The 25239-nt window shown below is 33.2% G+C and overlaps 1 protein-coding gene across 1 annotated transcript; it reads left to right on the top strand.

Moving 5' to 3' along the window:
• Nucleotides 1-1641: 1641 nt before the first annotated feature.
• On the top strand, nucleotides 1642-24721 carry LOC144966307 (vacuolar protein sorting-associated protein 45-like). Its single transcript, XM_078902543.1, has 14 exons — nucleotides 1642-1820; nucleotides 2792-2987; nucleotides 4258-4337; nucleotides 8132-8200; nucleotides 8964-9101; nucleotides 10264-10374; nucleotides 11434-11568; nucleotides 14167-14277; nucleotides 14453-14620; nucleotides 15537-15695; nucleotides 16472-16579; nucleotides 16928-17049; nucleotides 17562-17693; nucleotides 18640-24721. Exons 1-14 carry the CDS (start codon nucleotides 1728-1730, stop codon nucleotides 18713-18715), a joined length of 1698 nt encoding a protein of 565 aa, XP_078758669.1. The 5' UTR covers nucleotides 1642-1727; the 3' UTR covers nucleotides 18716-24721.
• Nucleotides 24722-25239: the final 518 nt, after the last annotated feature.

Here is a 25239-nt window from a genome sequence, read left to right as displayed (position 1 = left end):
TGTGCATCTTCATGATTTAAACAAATTAATGCAAATAACATAGGACATGTATGAAGGAACGAATAAGTCTAAACTAAAGAGTTATGCTACAAAATCAATCATAGTGAATTGCAGAGTTAAAGAGTAAATGTTAAGCTCGTAATTAGTAATCAAAGGCGTTAACGTTATGGCTGTATGAAATATTTAAGTAGCAATTATTAAGTATACAGAAGAACAAAGTAGATTTAGATGACTCAAGGTAGGTGGCTAGAAAGCTATGATTTGCCAGAATTAGTGATATAAATTTGTAAATGATCATAGTTGTTAAAATGAAGTTATAACGATGTGAAGTGATGAAAGAAAGCACACAAAAATATAGTATCAGGCCAGAAGTCACACCCAGCCGAAGATAAAAATAGTACTACATCGAGAGACTACCTGTGTAACACACAACACACAGTGTACTATTGGTCATAGTAACACACACTAGTAAAGAAATGTTGATATCAACCACAGAGGCACAGTCTTGCATTACTTGCATACAATTAAATAGTGATGGTAGCGACAAGTAGTAAAGAGTAATAGAGTACAAAATCAAATAACATTAGATAGAATGGTCATTCTATTACCCATAGATAATACAATGGGTGCTACGCACTACGAATGATGGGGATGTTTTAATTTTTACATTTTGTTGACTGTTGTTCTGTGTTTAAAAAAAAAATGATTGACACACGTTCTAGATTGTAACTGTTACCAATAAAAAAAACCCATATTATCCATCAGATAATGAAGAAAATGTTCTCTCAAAATGTACTCGAAGCAATCACTGCATGAGCATGAAGCAGACTTGAGTGAAGGAAATGGCATCGTGAGAATCAGTGAGCTAAGCTAGTGACTGTTAGTCAAATTACGAAGTGAATCGCAAAGATGAAAACAACTCTACAAAGCATTCTAAAATTATGCAAGTTAGACATCAGGAAAGCTATTACGGGTTAACATTGAACAAATTCTTTACACAAACTCAAACACTGAAATTGAAATCATTTGTATTGGTTGGTCTGGTCTCGCGTTCGAGGAACTTTTGGAGCAGACAAACGTTGCACACAAAATAGATCTCCCGTTTGTTGTTGTTTACATTGTAGATGATACACTTCTGGTAAAAACAAACATGCACAAATAAAATGTTATATTAAATTCATCATAATATGGCAAAATTACTATAAAAATCAAGGTCCAAATAGTTCTTATTTTGTTCACACAAACGCATTAATTTGGAATAATTAACTTTACGATTAGATGGACTAGAAATAGATAGATCGACAGTATTTAAAAAAAAATAATTGAAGCACGATTGAATATTTATGAGTATGTTTTTCTTTTGCCACCTAATAACCAAATATTCATGGTTATTTTTTCTCTCTATAACTTGCCACGGAAAATAAGCGGTCAAAAGTAGGGGCACGTGTTTTTGATACGTGGTTGCCAATCATTGTGTTGGCGGAATCTACCTGTTTAGCTCTAGCTTTATGGTTACCTTTATTGTTACTTCAATTCTATGATTATCGATTCGTACCCGTCTCTAAAGAAAGGTCAAAAGTGTTCTTTTGCTTTTGAGAATAAAAAAGACCATATGAAAGAAGTGGATCTAAACCAAAAATCAAACCGGAAGACTATTATTAGTTAGCAAACAAATGTTTGTACAGGACATTCACAACACCGATTGAAAGGACAAGCTTACACCAAAAATGAATGTTATATTAGCTGTCAAACAGTACATCAGCAAAATGATTGAGGGCTGTGGAGGAGGGATGAAAGTCCTTCTTATGGATAAAGAAACGGTGAGGAATAGTTAATAGTATCACCTTTTAAGTTGCCGAAATATACACTTCTTCAGTCAGTTAGCAATTGGCATTTTACTTTTGGCCCCTTTACTTTTACTTTTACTTTTACAAATTTACACACATGATTGGAAAAACATCATTTACAAAATAGAAATCACGAGACCAATATTCTAGTCAAGAGATAAATTCCAGATGTGTCCGCCACTTCCATTACAAACAGTAATCATCATACATAGTCATATTCATGTGAGGCCTCTTACACTCTTACTCTTACTCCTAGGAAATGATCCACATATTCATATTATGTCACGTTTTAGATATCTATAGTAGAATATTGCTGTGAAGGATAAAAATGAAAGGTGTATTGGGGGCTTTCTGATTAAAACTGGCGTATAATAAATAGTAATATGATAGTTTGCATCCTTTCACAAAATTTTAAAGAAATATTTGCACTTTACTTTATTTACTTAATTTACTTTATTATTAAACATTTGGATTTTTTTTTTCTGAGGGGGTTTTAAACGTTGGAACAGTTTTTCTCACCACTACTTTCTTACAGATTGTCAACTCCAAATGGTGATAGCTCATATAAATTGAATGACCAAATGTAGCGAATTCTGACAGTTATGAAAAATTTACTCGTCACAGGAGGAAATAATTATTGTGATGCAGACTTTTAGTGAACTTTGAAGCTAAGTGGCTATACTATAAGTATAAATCAATCAGTTTTTACCATTTTATCATAAAATAAACAGCAACATGTAGAGAATTGTTCATTCATTTACACCAAACCACTAACTCAATTTCTATAAAATATGACATGTGAACAATACATCAGCTCACCTCATTTACTTAATTATTGCAGGAGTTGAAACACGGTTTGTTTAAAAGTTTTGTGTTACATAAATGATATAAATGATGAATGCTAAAATATATTTTTGAATTTTCCCTCTTTTTTTTTTCCTCAGACAAGCATTGTCAGCATGGTATATGCCCAATCTGAAATTCTTCAGAAGGAAGTCTACTTGTTTGAGAGAATTGATTCCTCTGGCCGAGAAACGATGAAGCACCTGAACTGCATTGCCTTTCTAAGGCCAACTCGGGAGAACGTTGAATTATTGGCGCAGGAGCTCAGAATGCCCAAATACGGCCTTTACTTTATATGTAAGGCTCAATTCATTGTTTTTTATTTTTTTATTTTAATACTTTTTGTTCTTGTGTTGAGATGAGACTTAGAATTTAGCAAATTTATCAATATCAGTCATTTTTTAAAAGAAATACTTTTGCCCTCATAACCCTCTTTGCCTTTGTAATTTTATAATTTATAGTTTGAGAAATAACATGAGAGCATCATCATCATCATCACGTGGGTGCAAGATTTCGTGCTTAATCCAGATTTCTGGATTTTTAAAATGGATTTTAATTTATTTCTGGCATCTAGATCATAAAACCGCTTTGAGGCAATAGGTCACATTTCAGAAAAAGTTTCAGGCTTTTTGAATTTGTTGGAATTCAGTTTCAGGCTTTTTTGGTCTGACTACTTGCACCTATGTTATCATCATCATCATCATCATCATCATCATGTGTGTGGCCATGAAGTATCATTCTAATACTACTATTACTATTACTACTACTACTACTACTACTACTACTACTACTACTACTACTACTAATACTACTACTACTATTACAATTACTATTTCAACTATTACTGCTGCTGCTGCTGATGGTTATCATTTAGTTAGATTGGTACAGAGTATTAATATATATATATATATATATATATATATATATATATATATATATATATATATATATATATATAATTTTTCTTCCAAATCTAGACTTTAGCAATGTTATCAGTAAACAAGATGTGAAAACTTTGGCAGAAGCTGATGACCAGGAAGTTGTTAGAGAAGTGCGGCTATGTGGTCTAGTGGTATGACACTCGCTTTCGGATCGGAAGGTCCTGGGTTCGAGCCTCGCTTGACGCATAGTTGAGTCCTTCGAAAAGACTCTTTACTCACATTCTCTCACCGTACTCAGGTGTAAAATGAGTACCTGGCCGTTAACAGCGTGGTCGTTGTCTGAAAATTGTAATATTGCCTAACAGGCGTTATGTCTCGTCCTACATGTTAAATGTTGCTGTTGACCAGGGACCCCTTGTAAAGCGCTTTGAGCACGTTAAGTGGATATTGCGCTATATAAAAGCTCAATTTTTTTCTTTTATTTTATTTACTACTACTATTACAATTACTACTTCTACTATTACTGCTGCTGCTGATGGTTATCATTTAGTTAGATTGGTACAGAGTATTAGTATGTATATATATATATATATATATATATATATATATATATAATATATATATATATATATATATATATATATATATATATATATATATATATATAATTTTTCTTCCAAATCTAGACTTTAGCAATGTTATCAGTAAACAAGATGTGAAAACTTTGGCAGAAGCTGATGACCAGGAAGTTGTTAGAGAAGTACAAGTAAGATTGATTTTTTAATTTCTTAGGTCAGTAGAATCTTGTCCATTAATCATTAGTTTCTTTCAGTCTAAGTATTTGTTCTTATGATTTATCCGGTTTCCTCTGGTCTATTAAGATAAAAGTCTGAAAGTACGTATATGCTCTTTGATTTAAACAGTTTTTAATTTTAAGGATACAAGAGTCCAATCAGAATTTAAAAAAGAAAATCCATTGTGATAGTTCAAAGTGTTATAACATTTGGAATCAATTGCTGGGGTGGGGCCATCACTTATGGGGATAGAGAAAGAATAGATGAAATTGTAAGAAGAGCTGAAAGTATTGTCCTTGTACAGTCCATCCTGCCAACACAAAATACCCTCTATGAAGAATATTCCTATAAAAAAGTTTTGAACATCTTGAAAGATAAGCAACACCCTCTATTTTTAGAATATAAAATGTCAGGTAGATCAGGCAGGGAGGTGTTTAAAATCCAGAACAGAACGTTTTGAAATTCCTTTGTACCCTCTAACTCTATCCCGAGAAGACTTTCTAGAAATGTCATTAAGATGGAGATCGAGGACAGTGTGGATTGGTGAACAGTGGGTGTGAATATTATATGTATATGTAATATAGAGAATAAAAAGTTACGAAATAAAGGTGGTATGAGGGAAGAATAACGTTTGTTTGAGTGAGAGAAACACACACACACACAGAGAGAGAGAGAGAGAGAGAGAGAGAGAGAGAGAGAGAGAGAGAGGGAGAGGGGGGGGGCTAGGTATGAGATTTTAATTTTTTTAAAATGTGTTTAGTTTTGTTAAGCTTTTTGTTGGTTTACTTCTTTGTCATTGTATTTCCTTTTTCATTTTTATGTGCTTGATTATTTTCAAAAATTCATTAGTCTATGGCAATGCCCAATGTAAATTACCAGAAGTGGATAAATATAGTTTAGCTTATCGTATCGTATATCTATCTTATCTTATTTTAAGGTATTCTTTTCTTATTTTTATATTCAATAGGTATTATGATCTTTTCATCATCATTGCTTTGCCGTTTTAGACATTTTTCACTTTCTCATTATCTAATGTAATGGAAAATATATTAGAGAAGTGATCAGCTCAAGAAAAACCTCCACATCAAGAAGAGTTTAAATTTGGATTTGAATAACAGCAGATTTCATTTAGAAACAGAGAAAGAAATCCAAACAAATTTAGACATTTCATTTAGAAAAAGAGAAAGAAATCCAAACAAATTTAGACATTTCATTTATAAAAAGAGAAAGAAATCCAAACAAATTTAGACATTTAAGCAAATAAGTGGAAGGATTCTGTAAGTATCAATAATAAAATGGATTTCAAAGGCATTGATTGAGTTAAAACAAGTAACAAAAGACATATGTTTTAGGTTTCAAACCTATCTTCAGCAACAAGGATAGGATAAAGATAATGTTAAAGTATCTTTTCAGGGATGCCACTTTTCCGGTTTTAGCCGGAAATCCGGTTTTTTTACCACCTGCCGGTTTTAATCCGGAACCTCCGGTTTTTGTCCGTCGTCACTATTAAAAAAAAAATAAATTAAAAAAAAAAAATTTTTTTTAAAAGAAGAAGAAAAAAATCGCGATCGAGATTTGAGCCGGAACTTTTTCGCCGGGTGAATAATTTGGGCTGTCACCGCCGGTCGAATATTTGGGCACCTAGGTAGTTTATCTCCGCCCATCCCCATCACAATTCCTCCTTTAAAAAAAAAAAAATAATTTGATAAAGTGAGTTTGAGAATTTCTCAGAAATTTTCCGCTGAATTTGCCGTGTCAAATATTTCCCTCAAAACCACAAAATCACCATTATGTCTTATGTCATATTTTGACACCTGTGCAATAGTCTCGTGAAATTTAGTGACGGTCCCGTTTTTATGACGTCGGGCCAGACTGAATGGCACCAGATGTCACAATTGACACAGACGACCAGTGGTGTTCTTTGATTAGCTAGTTGATGGTTGAAGGGGAGGGACAAATCTCTCTCCTCTCTCTCTCTCTCTCTCTCTCCTCTCTCTTCTCTCTCTCTCTCTCTCTCTCTCTCTTTCCTCTTCCTTTCTTCCTCTTCTTTCCTTTTTCCTTTTCTTTTTTCTTTTTTTTTTTTGATATAGAATTCCTAAGATCAATTCATAAATTATTCTGGTAGAGAAGTCTCCTCCTCTTCCCCCCCCCCCCTCTCTCTCTCTCTCTCTCTCTCTCTCTCTCTCTCTCTCTCTCTCTCTTTATTTCTTTCGTAACCATCCGTTAAATCATCTGGTTATACAGAGATAATACATTAGCCTAGAATAAAGCAATGGTGATTGGCTTAGTTTATTCTTCTTTCTTTTTACCTTTTGACTATGGCTTTAAATTTGTGAGATTCTTGGGTTGTATTTATAAGCTGAATAACCACTAGGTTTCGGTACAAAATAAAAGATATTTTAGCCTGCTTTATAAAGTAAAAATCAAAACAAAACAACACTTTCTGGCCTTTTATTTGAATAACATTGTAGGCCTTTAACTTGTGGAAAGGACAATTCATTAAATGTTTACAAAAAGTAAATTTATGTTTAATGATAAGAATGGATTTATACTAGTAATAGTAATATATTACATAATACCAATACAAAACTATGTTCCTGTTATTTTTACACTTTGCTTGCGTTTGACCGATAGACGGAGACATTTTCCTCCTTTTTGACAAATTGCTATTATTATCACTGAATAAAAAACACTCACCAAAACCACTACATCATCTCTACCACCACTACTATTACAACCACCACCACATCATCATCCCTACCAACACTACTACTACAAATAACACCACATCATCCCTACCACCAGTACTACTACAACTACCACCACATTATCATTCCTACCACAACTATTACAACCACCACCACACAATTATCTCTAAAAGACCACCACTACTACAACCACCACCACATCATCATCCCTAGAACCACTACTCCTACAACCACCATCAGATCATCATCTCTAAGACCACTACTACTACTACTACTACTACTACTACTACTACAATCACCACCACATCATCATCCCTACCACCACTACCACATCATCCCTACCACCACTACTACTACAACCACCACCACCACATCATCATCCCTACTACAACCACCAAATGTAATTACAATTTCAACTTTTGAAATTCTCCGAGTCGTATCAGAAATTGCTGGAGTCGTATCAGAAATTGCTGCAAGACAAATTTTGGATCGCATCTCAATGAATTTGATTGAAGTTCAAATTTATAGGTTATGGTTGCATGGGTGGGTCATGATCTTCACAATGAAAAATTTTCTCCTTTTATGTGACCAGTCATTCTCACCCCTGATAGCTATTGATATTAATTTGTCTATATTTTGTTTTCAGCACCTTATTTTATCAATTTGAAAACTGTTAACTCTCCTTTCTTGTGTGTGTTATTTGCTCTCAATTGCGATAATAAGTACTGAAACAATATTCCAAATTTGATATTTTACAAATCCTACAAAGCCCTTGACGTTGATTTGTATCTCGTCCGCGCAAGTTTTCAGGCTTTTTTTAATTTGCTTGGTGGCATCCCTGTCTTTTGCTGACATGCAGAAATGTAATTATTCTTTTTTATTTATAAATTTTTTTTCTTGTATCTCTCCTCGACACTGAAATAGGTTTCTTACCTGGAATGTTTTTAGTTCTTGTTTTTAATTGAAGCCTTTGAGTCTTGTGATTAACTTTTTGTATAAAATTAACTGTTTCTGCATTTATGGGATCATTAGTCTTCATTTCCTCTTTTCTTTGACAGGAATTCTATGGTGATTACATAGCTGTTAATCCACATTTGTTTTCCTTGAACCTGGTTGGATGCTCTCAGGTTGGTGTTCTCATCCATAGCTTTATGTCATGTTACTGAATTTTGGATTAAAATGTCCGGGCTTTGAAGCACTGAAGACACAATAATTTCTTCTCTTAGCTTTAACGTTTTAAAGGCAGTTTTGTTCTGTGCATTTTAATTTTTTTTTAAGAAACTAAAATAAGACAACAACATAAAAAAAAAAAAGAAAAGAAAAGAATATATATATATTTTTTTATGTTGTTGTTGTTTTATATATATATATATGTATACACCTCATTTTATACTTGGGTATGCTGAGAAAATGTGACTATAGAGCCATTTCCAAGGACTCAACTTTGCGTTGCTCATAACAGGGACAAGGTCACAAGCTGAGTGTCATATCACAGGATCAAAAGAATTAGACAGACTAAGCCTTTACAAATCCATCCTAGGTTATGTTGACAGTCATCCTCATTCCACCCCCCCCCCCCCCCCCCCCAATACGTTCTAACGTTTTACTTATGGAACAACCTACCTGCTGGTATCAAACGTTTGAGCAATATTGAGACATTTAAAAATGCACAAGGGACTATCAGAAAGATACCAATTTCTTTTTTTCTTTGAATAAGCAACATTAATAGCAATGCTTAATCTGAGTAAATTGGTTTAGAAATGAATGAGAAGAAGAAGAAGAAGTTTTAAATTAAACATTTCTATCCTCTCACACTCATTTTATTTAAAAAAAAATTATTTTTGTTTCTCATAAATACATTCGCATTTCAATCATGTTTTTGACTCTCAGGGTTTCAACTGGTCTCCTCCAATTCTGTCACGAACTATTCAAGGCCTGACCTCTGTGCTTCTGTCCTTGAAAAAATGTCCAATGATTCGATACCAGAACTCATCAGAGATGGCCCGCAGACTTGCTGACAGTGTCAGAGTAAGGCAGACCTTTTAGCTTCTATTTCTTCCTCCAATGATTTATTTCTTACATTTCAATTTTGCCATTAGGTTGCTCACCGTGCCTCTTTAAAATCCTGATAAAGTCAAGGGTTTGTTACAGATTTCAGTCATAGTTTAAGTGACTAAATACCGATCATAAAGTAAACAACGTTGAATAATTGCAATTCAGGCTATCATATTTGATTGCCCTGTAAAATATTAATTACAGAGATATGCCATGTAGTTATTTCTTTCAAGTGTTTGAAAAACTATACAATGCGTGAAACATATATTTGCATAACTCAATTGAAATAGAAAAACTGTTGTATTTTGGCCAGTCAGGCATTGATCAACTAGGAAATCTCTATAGAATATAGGAATGACAGCAATTAGGTTAAGATGCCCTTCCCATTATGAGATGGATTGCATCATAAAAGGATGTGTAAATGTCACTGACAAATTTGAAAATTTGTCATTGATTGGATTGTCTGACAAAGAATAATATATCAAAAATAGTGTGAAATTATGAATAACACAATTTTTTCCCCAAAGTACAAAAACCACATTTGCCAAAATGAAAAAAAAATTAGTTAAGAATCTAAATGTGGTTGAAATTTCCTGAGGTTCTTTCTTTTATGTGTGTGAATTCTTGCTTTGCTGGCAACTGTTGAGTGCTAATCTCCACTCTTGAGTATAGGTTATCAATGATGCTTCTCTTGTAACTTTTCCATCGGCTGTCTTCTTTGGTTATTTCCGTTTAAATCCACAACTTCCTCCATTAAGCCCCACTGTATACTATTTCATTTTTTTCGGGTATTTTTTTGGTTTTCTTCCTTCTTAAGAATTCTAGGGGAGAGACTGTCCAGTGATGTTGCAAGCAGCTATTTTTTTCCAATGTGCAGTCTATCCATCTTCACTTCCTCTTTTTGATCATTTACCAGCAAATAATTAAACGTTCAAAACCTCACAATTGTGAAAAAATTTTTTTTTTCAGGATTCCATAAAATGCCTATTTTCATTCAATGTTGATAAAATCACCTTACACATAAAGTTTTGCTAAAGGGAGAAAGAAACTTGTAACTTTTACATTATTTTAAAATCCAGCTAAATACAATATATCCTTTTAATATTAACGATGAGTTCACGATTTCATACCACAGACAGTGATCAGTAAAGAGGCAGCATTATTTGAATTCAGAAAGACAGACGTTCCTCCAGTTTTGTTGATTTTGGATAGAAGAGACGACGCTGTGACTCCTTTACTCAATCAGGTAGACATTTTGAAATTGTATATCCCTGTGGCTCTACTTATGTTTATGTTTGTAAACTGATACAAAACTGCACAGATGCCAATGGCCAGCAATTAGGCTTGCCAATGTTTTCAAATTTTCAAATGATGGTCTGCCGTGTGATAATATCAAGGCCGCCAGTCATATTTTGGCTCATTGGTAGCTCCCATACCCCACCCTCACCTCTTTGTCGTCTCGTGTGGGAAAAAATGAGAGCCATCCGTGTTGAGACACATGGCTAATAATGAGTTACATATGAGTATGACGAAAAGCAGCATATACTAAAATTTATGATGAAAAACAGTATCTGCCAAATTTATAATTTTATTCAAAAAGTTTGAAATGGAGATTTATTGTTTATTGGATATATTATGCAGAAAACATAGGGTTGCACAAAGAAACCTCGCTCATTAGACGGACCTCCAATATTCGTAGCCCGAAGTGCATCTTAAAAGGTATCAATATTATTCAGAGGTTTGATACCAGCAGGTAGTAGGTTACATAACTGGAACATATTTAGGAAAAATGAGCAAAAAAGGTTACTGTCTAAATTAGATAGAAAAATATTAAATATTTTGATACTCCAACTGTCCAGTTTGTATTTCACTTGACTTTATATGGTATTGATCTTCTTGTATCTCCATAAGGTCATTTAATCCTTTGGACAATGTTCTTATTTTTGCCCTATCCCGTACTTCATGATGAGGTAACCAGCCTGTTTTTTAAAAAATTTGTGCACCTGTTTTATCAGTTGTGAATAAGAAGTCATTGCATTCTTATGTAACTAGTACATTCATTCAAAAGTAAAGGATATAGGTTAAGTTCAAAGTTTTCTGATTGAAAAAAAAAGAATAAATTGCAGGACAATCTCTTATAGACTTTTTAACAGTTTTGTGAAGAAGATATTTTTAAAATGTTTATGAATAACAATGTTTGGCCTAGGTTATCTACTTATACTAATATCTTTAAAGAAAAATATATGCTTTTGATAATAAAAATCTTCTGTATACCAATTATTGAATTGTATTATTTTTTTCCCAGTGGACTTATCAGGCAATGGTTCATGAATTATTGACCATCAACAACAACCGCATCAACCTATCAAATGTTCCAGGGATAGCCAAAGAATTGCAGGAGGTTGTTTTATCAGCTGAACACGATGAATTTTACGCCAATGTAAGTTTCTTTCATATACAGAATGTGTCAAATTGACGTGTCATAATGTTCTGACATATTTCCATGCATCGACCGTCTTTACACAATAACAGTGCAGGGATGCCACTTTTCCGGTTTTAGCCGGAAATCCGGTTTTTTTACCACCTGCCGGTTTTGATCCGGAACCTCGGGTTTTTGTCCATCGTCACTATTCAAAAAAAAAAAAAAAATTTAAAAAAAATATTTTTTTTTTTAAAGAAGAAGAAAAAGATCGAGATTTGAGCCGGAACTTTTTCGCCGGGTGAATAATTTGGGCTGTCATCGCCGGTCGAATATTTGGGCACCTAAATGGTAGTTTATCTCCGCCCATCCCCATCACAATTCCTCCTTTTTAAAAAAAAATAAATTTTGATAAATAAACAGTGAGTTTGCGAATTTCTCAGAAATTTTCCGCTGAATTTGCCGTATCAAACATTTCCCTCAAAACCACAAAATCACCATTATGTCTTATGTCATATTTTGACACCTGTGCAATAGTCTCGTGAAATTTAGTGACGGTCCCGTTTTTATGACGTCGGGCCAGACTGAATGGCACCAGATGTCACAATTGACACAGACGACCAGTGGTGTTCTTTGATTAGCTAGTTGATGGTTGAAGGGGAGGGACAAATCTCTCTCTCTCTCTCTCTCTCTCTCTCTCTCTCTCTCTCTCTCTCTCTCTCTCTTCCTCTTTTCCTGTGCCTCTCTTTCCATTTCTCTTTTCTTCTTTTTTTTTTTTTGATATAGAATTCCTAAGATCAATTCATAAATTATTCCGGTAGAGAAGTCTCCTCCCCCCCCCCCCTCTCTCTCTCTCTCTCTCTCTCTCTCTCTCTCTCTCTCTCTCTCTCTCTTTATTTCTTTCGCAACCATCCGTTAAATCATCTGGCTCAGAGATAATACATTAGCCTAGAATAAAGCAATGGTGATTGGCTTAGTTTATTCTTCTTTCTTTTTACCTTTTGACTATGGCTTTAAATTTGTGAGATTCTTGGGTTGTATTTATAAGCTGAATAACCACTAGGTTTCGGTACAAAATAAAAGATATTTTAGCCTGCTTTATAAAGTAAAAATCAAAACAAAACAACACTTTCTGGCCTTTTATTTGAATAACATTGTAGGCCTTTAACATGTGGAAAGGACAATTCATTAAATGTTTACAAAAAGTAAATTTATGTTTAATGATAGGAATGGATTTATACTAGTAATAGTAATATATTACATAATACCAATACAAAACTATGTTCCTGTTATTTTTACACTTTGCTTGCGTTTGACCGATAGACGGAGAATTTCCCTCCTTTTTGACAAATTGCTATTATTATCACTGAATAAAAAACACTCACCAAAACCACTACATCATCTCTACCACCACTACTATTACAACCACCACCACATCATCATCCCTACCAACACTACTACTATAAATAACACACACATCATCCCTACCACCAGTACTACTACAACTACCACCACATTATCATTCCTACCACAACTATTACAACCACCACCACACAATTATCTCTAAAAGACCACCACTACTACAACCACCACCACATCATCATCCCTAGAACCACTACTACTACAACCACCATCAGATCATCATCTCTAAGACCACCACCACTACTACTACTACTACTACTACTACTACTACTACTACTACTACTACTACTACTACTACTACTACAACCACCATCAGATCATCATCTCTAAGACCACCACCACTACTACTACTACTACTACTACTACTACTACTACTACTACTACTACTAACTACTACTACTACTACTACTACTACTACTACAATCACCACCACATCATCATCCCTACCACCACTACTACTACAACCACCACCACATCATCATCCCTACTACAACCACCAAATGTAATTACAATTTCAACTTTTGAAATTCTCCGAGTCATATCAGAAATTGCTGGAGTCGTATCAGAAATTGCTGCAAGACAAATTTTGGATCGCATCTCAATGAATTTGAGTGAAGTTCAAATTTATAGGTTATGGTTGCATGGGTGGGTCATGATCTTCACAATGAAAAATTTTCTCCTTTTATGTGACCAGTCATTCTCACCCCTGATAGCTATTGATATTGATTTGTCTATATTTTGTTTTCAGCACCTTATTTTATCAATTTGAAAACTGTTAACTGTAACTCTCCTTTCTTTTGTGTGTTATTTGCTCTCAATTGCAATAATAAGTACTGAAACAATATTCCAAATTTGATATTTTTCAAATCCCTACAAAGCCCTTGACGTTGATTTGTATCTCGTCAGCGCGAGTTTTCAGGCTTTTAAAAATTTGCTTGGTGGCATCCCTGACAGTAACAATTTGATGGATTATATGTTTGATATGAAAAACAACACACTGGCATTTTAAGAAAAATATTTCAATTTCTGTTATATTTTGCTACTGTATCTTTTGCAGCAACCTATGGATGTTAGGCAAAATGAATTATAAAGATCGGAGAAGAAACATGTTTACCTTAAGTCATCGATTTTTGATTTGAATTACTAGTCATTATGTGCCAAATGATTATCTTAATCTTTTGAAAAAATGTCAAACAGAATATGTACATGAACTTTGGTGAGATTGGGTCTAACATCAAAGAATTGATGGAGGAATTCCAGAAGAAGTCCAAGAGTCAGGCCAAAGTGGAGTCTATTGCTGATATGAAAGTAAGTTATTTCTCACTTTTTTTCTCTCACAATTTACCATATAATTGTAAATTATATTTGGTGATATACACTGTATTTTCATTTTAATCTTGAATTTTTTTTTTTCTTTTCTAAATTCAATTTTGTTAAAATCTTTGTTTTGACGTGTCACAAAATAATTAATTATTTTTAACAGGCATTTGTAGAAAACTACCCGCAGTTCAAAAAGATGTCTGGAACAGTCTCCAAGCACGTCACAATTGTTGGAGAGCTCTCTCGTTTGGTAGGAGCTCATTTGCTTTTAGAAGTGTCTGAAACGGAACAGGAAATAGCATGTCACGGAGACCATTCAGCTTTGTTGCAGGTTAGAGCTTTGTATATCTTGATAGAATGTGTTGAATGGACTTTATTGTCTTAATACTTTCTTTTTAATGTAACTTTATATCTCTTGAGCATTTATATAGCACAATTTCCACTAACATGTTCAAAGCGCTTTACAAAGGGTCCTCAGCAAACAGCAACACTTAACATGGTGCCTATTTGGCAATATGACAATTTTTTCAGAAAGAGACAATGTTGTAAACGGCGAGGTACTCATTTTACACCAGAGTATGGTTAGAGAATGAGAGTAAAAACCTTTTCCAAGTTTAGTCCTTGGAAAAGGCTCTTTTCTCGCATTCTCTCACCATACTCAGGTGTAAATTGAGTACCTGGCTATTAACAGCGTTGTATCTGTCTGAAAAAAAATTGTAAAATTGCCTAAGTGGTGTCATGTCTCGTTCTACATGTTACATGTTGCTGTTGGTCATGTAAAATGCTTTGAGCATGTTTAATGGATATTGCGCTCTTTTTTTAGCCATTTCTTGTATTTTAAAAAGCCATTTCTAGACCATGACAAGCATAGCTTGCCCTATTTGCAATACGAATTAGTCTCTATCCAGTGATGCCAAAACTCTGGTTTCACCAGAAAAAAATCTGGTCTGGAGCAAAAAATTCCGAATTACGGGGCAACTTCTGTCAAATTCTGGTGAGGTCAAATTGTTCCAAGGATACCAACCCCCCCTTCCAACCATCACTACCGCTAATACTACAACCATCATCATCACTACCACTACTATTACAACCGCCACCACATCATCATCACGACCACTACTACTACAACTACCACTACCACATCATCATCACTACCATTACTACTACAACCACACCACCACATCATCATCACTACCGTTACTACTACAACCACCATCAATTAATGTTATTATTTCTCCCTATTACAGAGAATTAGGGCTCTATTGGCAAGTGACAAAGTCCGTCATGTGGACATGCTCCGCTTGGTGATGCTTTATGCACTACGCTATGAAAGTCATAGCAACAATGATTTGGCAGGATTGGTTGATGCTCTCAGACAGAGGGGTGTCTCCAATGAGCACCGAGCTGTAAGTTATTAGTGTCATAAGAATTTTATTTCATCTTCTATTGACAGGTGCAACTATCAACCTCAGTTTTTTGTTTTTTGGTCACAAGTCTTTTTGTCAATTTTATCATATCCTAGGATTATAAGGAGAATTCTAAAGGAGCCCAAATTTTGGATTTTATGAGTCAAAAAAAACATATATAAATAAAATAGACTCTTGTTTGGATTTGAAAAAGATTAATTTTCGTAAAATTTTGTTAGTATTTTTAAAAGCCATTATTGAAAAGGTATATTTATTCTGAAACTAACATAAAGATTAAATTGTTTTTTTTTGAAAATGGAAAAATAACTGGCTATACTGTTGCATAATAAAAATCTGAAAGTTGGTACTATTCTCGGTGAAACAAATAAATGAGTAGAAAAAAAAAATCCCAGATTTTATTGGATGATTTTTGTTTTAATTTTCATGTTTTAAAATTTTAATTTACCCGGCATTCATTTTGGAGGACAAAAGAAGATATAATGAACATTATAGAAAAGGTAAACTTCAATGCTATGTATGCATAATGTGAAATACCAACTATTTTCATTGTTAATTACAATTATTATTGTGAATTAATATTAATTGGAAAAATAACCCTCTTAAAATTTGGTATTGATACGGAAGTTGGACTGATATGTCAACAATATTAAATTAGATTTTTAATGGTTTTGATATCGTTCCTTTTTCTTGTTAGTGTTATTTGAAAATGTTAATTTGTTAATTAAGTCTTGCTTTGTTGTTTTTATCATTGCTAGATGGTGCAGAGTATATTAGACTATGGAGGCAAGAAGGGGAGGGGCAGTGATTTGTTTGGAAATCAAGATGCTGTGGCCATCACTAAAAGACTCCTGAAGGGTTTGAAGGTAAATTATGGGATAAAATTCTATATTTTTACTTAGGTCTCCTTACATTCGCAAATTAAAAAAAGATTAAATCCCTTTTTCACAGCTGTATTACAATGTCAAAACATTTCATTCAAACAAACAGGCTGACACAGATAAATTGAGACTATTCAGACCTTGGTTTATTATTTTTTTTATTTTTTATTTTTTCTTCCAATTGAATTCGAATTTCATGATCCTGGGATTTGAGTTTGTAATGGAGATTATTATGGGTTTTACTTTATCAGTCATAACTGAGACCATTTTCCCCTCCTATTTCCTTAATTTGGTAAAAAATAAGATGTTCATTCTACGATTGATTTTGTTCAGGGTGTTGAGAATGTTTACACACAGCACAAGCCACTTCTGTTTAGTCTTCTCGACCAGCTGATGAAGGGCAAACTGAAGGAAGCTAGTTACCCTTACTTGGGACCAGGGCAACTCAAAGACAAGTAAGTCTACACTTTTTGTCATGGTATTTCTGAACCTTCGAATAATGAAAAAAAAAAAAGGAATGCTTTTGTGTTCACACGAATGAGCAATCAAATAAATTTGTTCCATTTTTAATCATGTTGAATCCATAGAGTTAAAAAATGACATTGAAATATATCAGTGGAGATGTAAAAATCATTTTACTTTTTATCTACCTGAGTGGCGAAAAAATCCTGTAACAAATAAAACCATATTTAGTTTTTTTTAAAAAGATGATCTTATCTAATTACTTAATTGGCTTAGGTTCACTATATTTTTTTAACAAGCTAGAGGTCATCTTAATCGATTGATTACTTAATTACTTCCTGTGTCATCTTATGTACCAGCCTGTTGCATTATTGATATATGAATTAAACGTTTTCTGGCCAAAGTGAAAGAAAGCTATTTTTTCTATTACAATTCTAGATTTCAGACAGATTAATATATGAATTTTAAAATTGTCAATATTGATCATGTCCTTTGTGTATCGCAGGCCCCAAGACATCATCGTGTTCATGATTGGAGGTTGTACATACGAGGAGGCCCAGGCTGTCCATCATTTGAATCGAGCCATTCCTGGAGTCCGCATTGTTCTGGGTGGAACCACTGTTCACAATTCAAAAAGGTATGTAGTTAAACATCATTATATACATCTTAATAAATTACCCATTTACCATGTGCCCATTTATCAGTGCTGTAATCTGGGTGGGGTTCCTGACTGCCCATAGTTTGCAGGGGGGTATAAACTGTGTCTTCTATCCCCTTATATCTGTTTTCCAACATGCATTCTGTCTTTGTCTTGGAATGAGATAACTTGGTTTTGTCCTGGCCTGAGTCCTAGCTGGGATGGAAAAAGTCAAATGCATAGTTATTGTTTTGGGAGATGATTTTTTTTCCTTGTAAATCATCTCTCTGTTATGTATTATTATATTTGTTATTTTGAATGTCTGATGTAAGCATTTGAGTGTATTCCTCTTTGTTGGATTTTGTGCTTGTGTCCGGATGAGACTTATAGGTGATCTCAAACTAAGTACATTGGTGGTATGCTCTTGGAATCTACATCTGATCCCTATTTGTTCCCAGTTCCCCTATGTCTTACTTTTTCTTGGGTGCTTTAATTGTAATTCTATAACTTTTTACTATCCCATTTTTATCCTTTTTACTGGCGGTGATATAACCTAAATGCGTTACAAGCGCTGTAAAACCCTTAAAAAACAAAACAAAGAACATCAGTGCTGTAATAGTGAATCTCTTCAAATTGTGGATGTTTGGACTAGGCCTTTTTCTGACAACTGTCCACTCAGCAGTGAGAGCTGGGTCTGTTAGATTTGATGGAAAGTACTTTGCCTTATCCAATTGTTGTCATCTTTCACACTGCATCACAATGTGAATGGCAAAAGTGTCTCTCATCTGTAAAAGGAACAGATTAGCATTGTTAAATGGTCTTTGTTTCCTTCATTTTAATTTTCTGTCCTTATCAATATAGTATAAATAATTTCATAATCTTTGGATTAGATATAAGCATGCATCTTATTAGTTCAATTGAGAGCCTATTTTTCTTCTATCCCCAGCTTTTTACATGAGATTTCATCAGCTGTTAGCAACCAGGCTCAAGGGACCCTTAGTGGTCGTCCTCATCGACGATAATTTATTACTTTAACAATATTGTCATTCACTTCCTCTTCCACCTCCTCATCATCGTCATCATCGTTGTGAACAACATCACTATTGTCGTTGGCATATCATCCAAACTAAACTTGGATCTTTTATTGATTAATTTACTAACCATCAGATATGAGTTGATAATCTAATTATCCATTGATAATCAGTGGGTAACCAGATAATCTATTTATATTATCAGATGGATGTATAGTCTCTTTTGCATAGGATAATGATATGATATGAGTGAGATTTAAGAACTGGCATAGATAACTTGTGTATGTTCTTCACACTTAGAGATTTGAGGTCACTTTGTAGGATTCAATATTTGAAGACAACTATTGATATTAACATAATGCAAAAATTAAATATGTAATGCAAGTTACGAATTGAAAACATATACAAAACAGGATTTTGTACTTTTCTTTACAACATAACATCAGATCAAGTATGACTATCATGATTTTTTAAATATATTCATAATCAAAATTGTCCAAGCTCCATACAAAGTGTCTATATCAAGATTCAATTTCATCTCAGCAGTTTACATTTTTACCTATTTTCGATGGGAAACAAAAGCATGCCAACGTGTTTCATTAAAAAAAATTGAGCCCTTTTCATATAAATCAGTTTTTCAGTCTTGAAAAACATACATTGACATGGGATCTGAGACAGTGAGGGCTGCACTGCTCTCTAATAAACAACAAAAACTAATTTAAAATCTTAACTTGCAATCCTTACAGTTACTAGTAGGAAAAGTTGATTATAATATTATTGTGACTTTGGCAATCTTTACAGGTCTCTGGATCTATCTGTGAAATCTCATAGGGCAGTGGATTATAAACTTCCATACATGGAGGACTCTCTAGCTAAATGTAGATAATATTCCATCTGTTTGCTATTTTTGAGCCTAAATTTTGTGAAAATACCATTATAACTTAATAAAGTACCACAGACTTGTGCTTGTACGAAGACCATCATTTGAGAAAAACTGTCAAAAGTTAAATATTTAATTTGAGTATAATTGTGTATAAGGATTGTTATCCTTTTTCTTATTATTGCAAAATTATATAGGCGTGATTCCAGTATAACGGAAATTATTAAAAAACTTATGGTAATGCATTTTCAATCTATATAAAACTGTAACATAGTTAAGTGTTATGAAAATATCAGAATGTTTTCATCCATCAATCTTTTGCAATTTTCTCCCTTCTTAAAACAGAATTTTTTCTATTTATTAAATCTGAATGGTTCAAATATCAGTCATATTTTCCAATTTTTAAAATTTAATACTTCAGTAAATATAAATTATTTCAATAAAATGAAAAAAAATAAAAAAAGTTACAACCAATGTAATAATAAACTTACAAAATGACGTTCCATCAATTGCAATAATTACAAGTAAAAGTATACAGCAAGTCCTGTGCCTCTAACGAAATAACACAAACGTTGCTGATTCATATAAGCTCAGAGTTCATATACCGAGGCAACACCATATCATCCTGTATTTATTGAGATTAAATAGTTGTGCTTGGATTTTATTTTTGTTTGATTTATTGTGCCGTCTTTGCAAAATTGAAACAAGATGACATGACAGTGGCCATCTGTTTTTATAGTGCATTGTGGGACAAAAGTATCTTATCTCTATGGACTGAATACTTTTGTACACAAAGGTCGGTAGAAAATCCCCAGGTTGGGGGTCACAGCATGTCATTGAAGTATGGCCATGATATTATATATTAAAAAAAATGAGAAGTGACATGTTTTTTTTTTTTTATTTATTAATCATCTCTGGTTTATTTATTTCAATATATTGATTTATCCATGAATCAGATACTGTATGTGTCAGGTGATATTATAATTTATGTATAAGATATTGTTAGTAATAGTATAAATAATATATTTTCATATTTCGCAAAGATTTAGATCATCGTCTGATGAAATGGCAATTACTATTTAACATGGAAAATTTAAACAAATAGAAAATAAGATATGGTGATAATCATAAGTCATTTCTGTAGTGCTGGAATTCCATGAGAAAGTATAATTTAACAATTTAACATTGAAAGCACAACAAATGAATAAAGAAATCAATAAAAACTATTGCTTGAGAAGAAAAACAATGAAATGATTGTTATTCATCCAATGAGGGTAGGAAACCAAAACGAAAAATGCAGACCTTAGAGTTCATTTTTGATACGTTATTTTTGGTTTTGATAATTTCTGATTCCCTGTTAATTCACAATTTGGCTGCCACTGCAAGACTTAAGAATATTCGTGCTGGACCTTGATTTCTCTCTTAGTTTGGCATCATCTGTCTAAAAGGAATTATTGCTTTCATTATTTATTATTTTGCATTTTTATTATGAATATTTTGTTGTTTTAGAGTAATAAATTAAGTGTCTTAACCGATAAAACTGATTTATGATTTTTTTAAAATTGTAATTTTATTAATTTGTGCAAAATACATTGTTATTCCTTTCTTTGAAGGTTCAATAATAAGGTCAAGACAAGGGCAAGGGAATCTAGTTCCTTTCTGCCTTTGTCCAGTACTATGATTTTACTTTAAATAAAGGTGTAAGTATGAACAAAGTGTGATACAAGTTTTGATGGGTCCATATGGTTACCTAATGGTTTTATTGACAAAGCATGAATTTCCAATGGAATGAGTAAAAAAGTTATGTAATTGCATTCATCTGTGATGAAAATCGTTTATCATCAAGAGTCTGTTTATATTTTGAAATGATTCAGTACACAATTCTCATCTAGAAATGTTATAGAAATCCTGATTCAATCCACTATATTAATGATGCACTTGAACTGTCTTTGAGATGCACTAAGAAATAAAGTAATGATTTCATCGTTGTTAATAGAATTTGAGCATATATCCCCATCAGAGAGTAACTAAGCGCAAAAGTTATATTTATCGTTTATGATATTTTTTTTTTTTCAAATTGAGACATGTGCAATATTAAATTGGATATTTATGTATGAACATTTTGTTTTCTTCGTGAGTCTTAACAGTTGTTGACTATAAGGATGTGGTCACCTCTAGATATCATGGACTAGTAAGGTAACTTTAAGTTCCATTTTTGATGATAAACTATTGTCTTGATTAATTCTTTCATGGTGCTTTATAAATGTATACAAGGTTCTTGGAGCTTCCCATTCTTGATTTCACGATATGGTATAGCAGTAATAGGATTACAAAAGGTCTAGCGTAAAGTACTCTGTGATAAATTATAGTATACCGATGGTATCAAGCAATTGGAATTCTCCTTTTAAGCTCTGAGGCCCTCGTAATTGGAGTTAATCCTAGCTTCTGATACACTTGAAATATACCGCAACAATTGCACGCCACTGTTTGAAGTAGGACACTTGTCAATTTCAAACTATTCTCTGCCAGATCAAATTGTCACCATTCCACCCAAATAACAATTTTTTTTGGAAAGAGAACATGAAAAATATTCTGATTTGATGCCGATCCAAACCAGGTCCTTTTGTATGTGAGCTGAGCTCTCTTCTCCTTCAGCTACTGTCTACCCATTCCTCAGACAAACTTTTTTATTTTAGATACATTTCAAGTGATATGATTTATAGCTTACCCTCTAATAAGAGACATCGTGTAATTGTGAATTAACAGTAATCTACCATAAGTTAAAGAAATAAGAAATACATATAATATCAGCAATGTGTGTTCAGTGTGCTCTTGATATAATGTGTTATGTATTTGACTGTACAAAAATAAAGAGCATTGTACAGTCCATGCTCTGATGTTTTCTTCTGGATTAATCAGTGCTGTGTCTTTTATTTGTGTAACTCGTCAGTGACTTGATGGACATAAAACCGCTAAGCTTACTCTATCTCATGGTAATCCTATCTGTGGGCCGACCATCTTGCAAACTGAATTAAATTTAATTCATCAATTGTTGTTTTTTAAAAATGTTTTTATGTATGTTATTTCTTATTTGTTTATTATTTAATTGAGCCATGTTTGATCTTGTGGTATGACACTCACTTTTGGATCGGAAGTTTCTGAGTTTGAGCCTAGCTCGGTGCATAGTTGAGTCCTTGGAAAAGACTCTTTACTCACTTTCTCTCATCGTACTCAGGTGTAAAATGAGTACCTGGCCATCAACAGTGTTGTTTCTGTTAGAAAAATTATAATGTCGCCTAACAGAAACAGGCGTCATGTCTCGTTCTACATGTTTCGTGTAGCTGTTGGTCAGGGACCCTTTGTAAAGCACTTTGGGCACTTTTAGTGGATATTGTGCTATATAAAAGCTCAATTTAAAAAAAATAAAAATTATTTGTTACTTTTTGTCTCAAAAGAGTATTATGTTAGAGTGGAAATGTGACAATATTTTGCAAAGGCCTAAACGACCAAGTGAAATTACCCCTCGGTGATATTCAACAAAATAAGAGGAAGCCACCCAAGTTTATTGTTCACCACTCAAAGTTCATTGTTCACCACTCAATGGTGGATGCCCACTTGTACTCGTCCATACCATCAACATTAAGACAGTGGAATAGTCTCACATCTCCAATGAAAGAAAAATACTGTGGCCTATGGAATTTTACAAATTGAAGTTACAGACTTAAAATTAAAAGGCTGAAGACGAAGAAGAAGAAGAACCAGATCCTAATAAAGGGATTTTAAAATTAATTTGACAAGAAACGCAAAACTTTAGCTTTGGTCTGTTTTTAAGCAATTAGAATCGTTCAAATTCTCAATAAAACATTAAAGAAAAACTTATTCCAAGTCTGATATTTTTGGTTATAAATTAAATTTTTAACATTCAGACCACGCTGACATAATAATATTTTGAGGCAATTTTGTTACATTTGACAATTTCTAGTCATTAATGACATATTTTTTTGTTTACAGTTTGTTTAACATGTAAATTGAACACAATCCTTTTTTTTCATTTGATTTCAAGGGTCCAACTTAATTCTTTTATCTTCAATTTGAAGAGCAGTTGTATCAGGCTGTGTAAATGTACAAGGTTTGCATCGTTCGTCTTTTGTGAATAATATGTTGCATGTGATATGTATTTGTCAAGTAAAATACCAATGGTTTTCTTATTTAGATTATTTCATATTTCTTAGATGTATATTTGCTGGCGCTGAAATAACCTAAATGTGTTGCAAGCGCTGTAAACCCATAAAAACAAAAACAAAAAAAACACAATATTGTTGTATAACATTGAGGTGGTTGTGTTTCAAGTCTCTAGTACTGAAGATCAAGATTTGTGCATAGGGTATCACCAAACAAAAATTTTAGACTAAATAAAATTTAAAAATAAGAATAATTGTAAAAAAAAAAACCCCCCAAAAAACTATGGTTAATTGGAAGAAATAATGACATTGGAACTTTGCTCAGCATTACGTGGTGTACCGGTTCCTTTGTTGAAGAAAAATTAGTAGGGTTGTGAAAGGAGAAGGCCAGCTGGTGCTTTGAGTAACTCCTCCCCCCACACCCCCTCCCCCGCGTAGGTGTGTTAAGATGGCCTTTATTGAATAACCTCAGACTGTTGAAAAAGGCGTTGGTGGTTGTGTGTGTGTGTTTCTCAAACTAATATACATTAGTCTAAATGAGTGTGTGTGTGTGTGTGTGTGTGTTTGGGGGAGAGGGAGGGGAATTGAAACGTAAAATTGATGAGCTTTATGGTGACATTATTAATGTCTCCACATAAATTAAACATTTGTAACCGTTTTAGTCAAGAAAAAACAAAACTCCTCAACTTATTAAAATATTATAAGAAATTGGAGGTCATTATAACAACTTAAACAGTTTTTGTTAACACATCCAACTTCCATATTTTCACCTATAATCAGACAACATATGAAGAAGATTAACAATAAGTGATTATTAAACGTTCAGTTCAAGTCAAATATTATAGGAAATTGATTTCTCGTTTCAGACAATGTATATATTTACCTTTTATCTCATGTCTTTTGTTTTATTATGCAATAAAGCTTTGTGAATAAGAACATTTAACTTCAAAATTTTATTTTTTTATTATTCGGCATTTGAGTGTATTCTTCTCTGTACTGGTGTCTGGATGAGACTTTTAGGTAATCTCAAACTAATTACACTGATAGTGTGCTCTATAATCAACTTTTGTTCCCTATTTAAACTAGTCCACAAAGACTTACTTTTTATTGGTTACTTTTAATTGTAATTCTAGAATTGTTTTTACAATCCCATTTTCTTCTTTTTTTACTGGCGATAATATGGCTTACATGTGTCACAAGCGCCGTAAAACCATAAAAAACAAAAGCAATCGTCTTTGTTCTGGATTGACATTTCTCAGTTTTTTCCTGGTCCCGGCGGGGATCCTACTTAAGTGGAAGGGAGACAGTTAAATTTGTGTTTTCTATTTTAAAAAAATGAGAGATGTTTTTTTCCCCCTAGTAAAATCATCTCTCTCGTTCTGTACTTTTACAGATTTTAGTTTTCAATATTTTGTACTTTGTAAACATTTGAGTGTATTCTTCATAGCGGAATC

This window comes from Berghia stephanieae, chromosome 2 (genome assembly GCF_034508935.2).
Source record: "Berghia stephanieae isolate SIO BIC M18660-M18661 chromosome 2, UCSD_Bste_1.3, whole genome shotgun sequence".
Taxonomy (NCBI): Eukaryota; Metazoa; Mollusca; class Gastropoda; order Nudibranchia; family Aeolidiidae; genus Berghia; species Berghia stephanieae.
Note: the sequence above shows the minus strand (reverse complement) of the source record. Positions and strands in the feature narration are given on the sequence as shown.

Bases quoted from the DNA above. Each gene is read 5' to 3' on its own strand.
- LOC144966307 (XM_078902543.1), top strand. From the start codon at position 1,728: ATGAATGTTATATTAGCTGTCAAACAGTACATCAGCAAAATGATTGAG. The intron at 15,696-16,471 runs GTAAGTTATTAG...TATCATTGCTAG, and splicing joins TCTCCAATGAGCACCGAGCT to ATGGTGCAGAGTATATTAGA. The intron at 17,050-17,561 runs GTAAGTCTACAC...TGTGTATCGCAG, and splicing joins CCAGGGCAACTCAAAGACAA to GCCCCAAGACATCATCGTGT.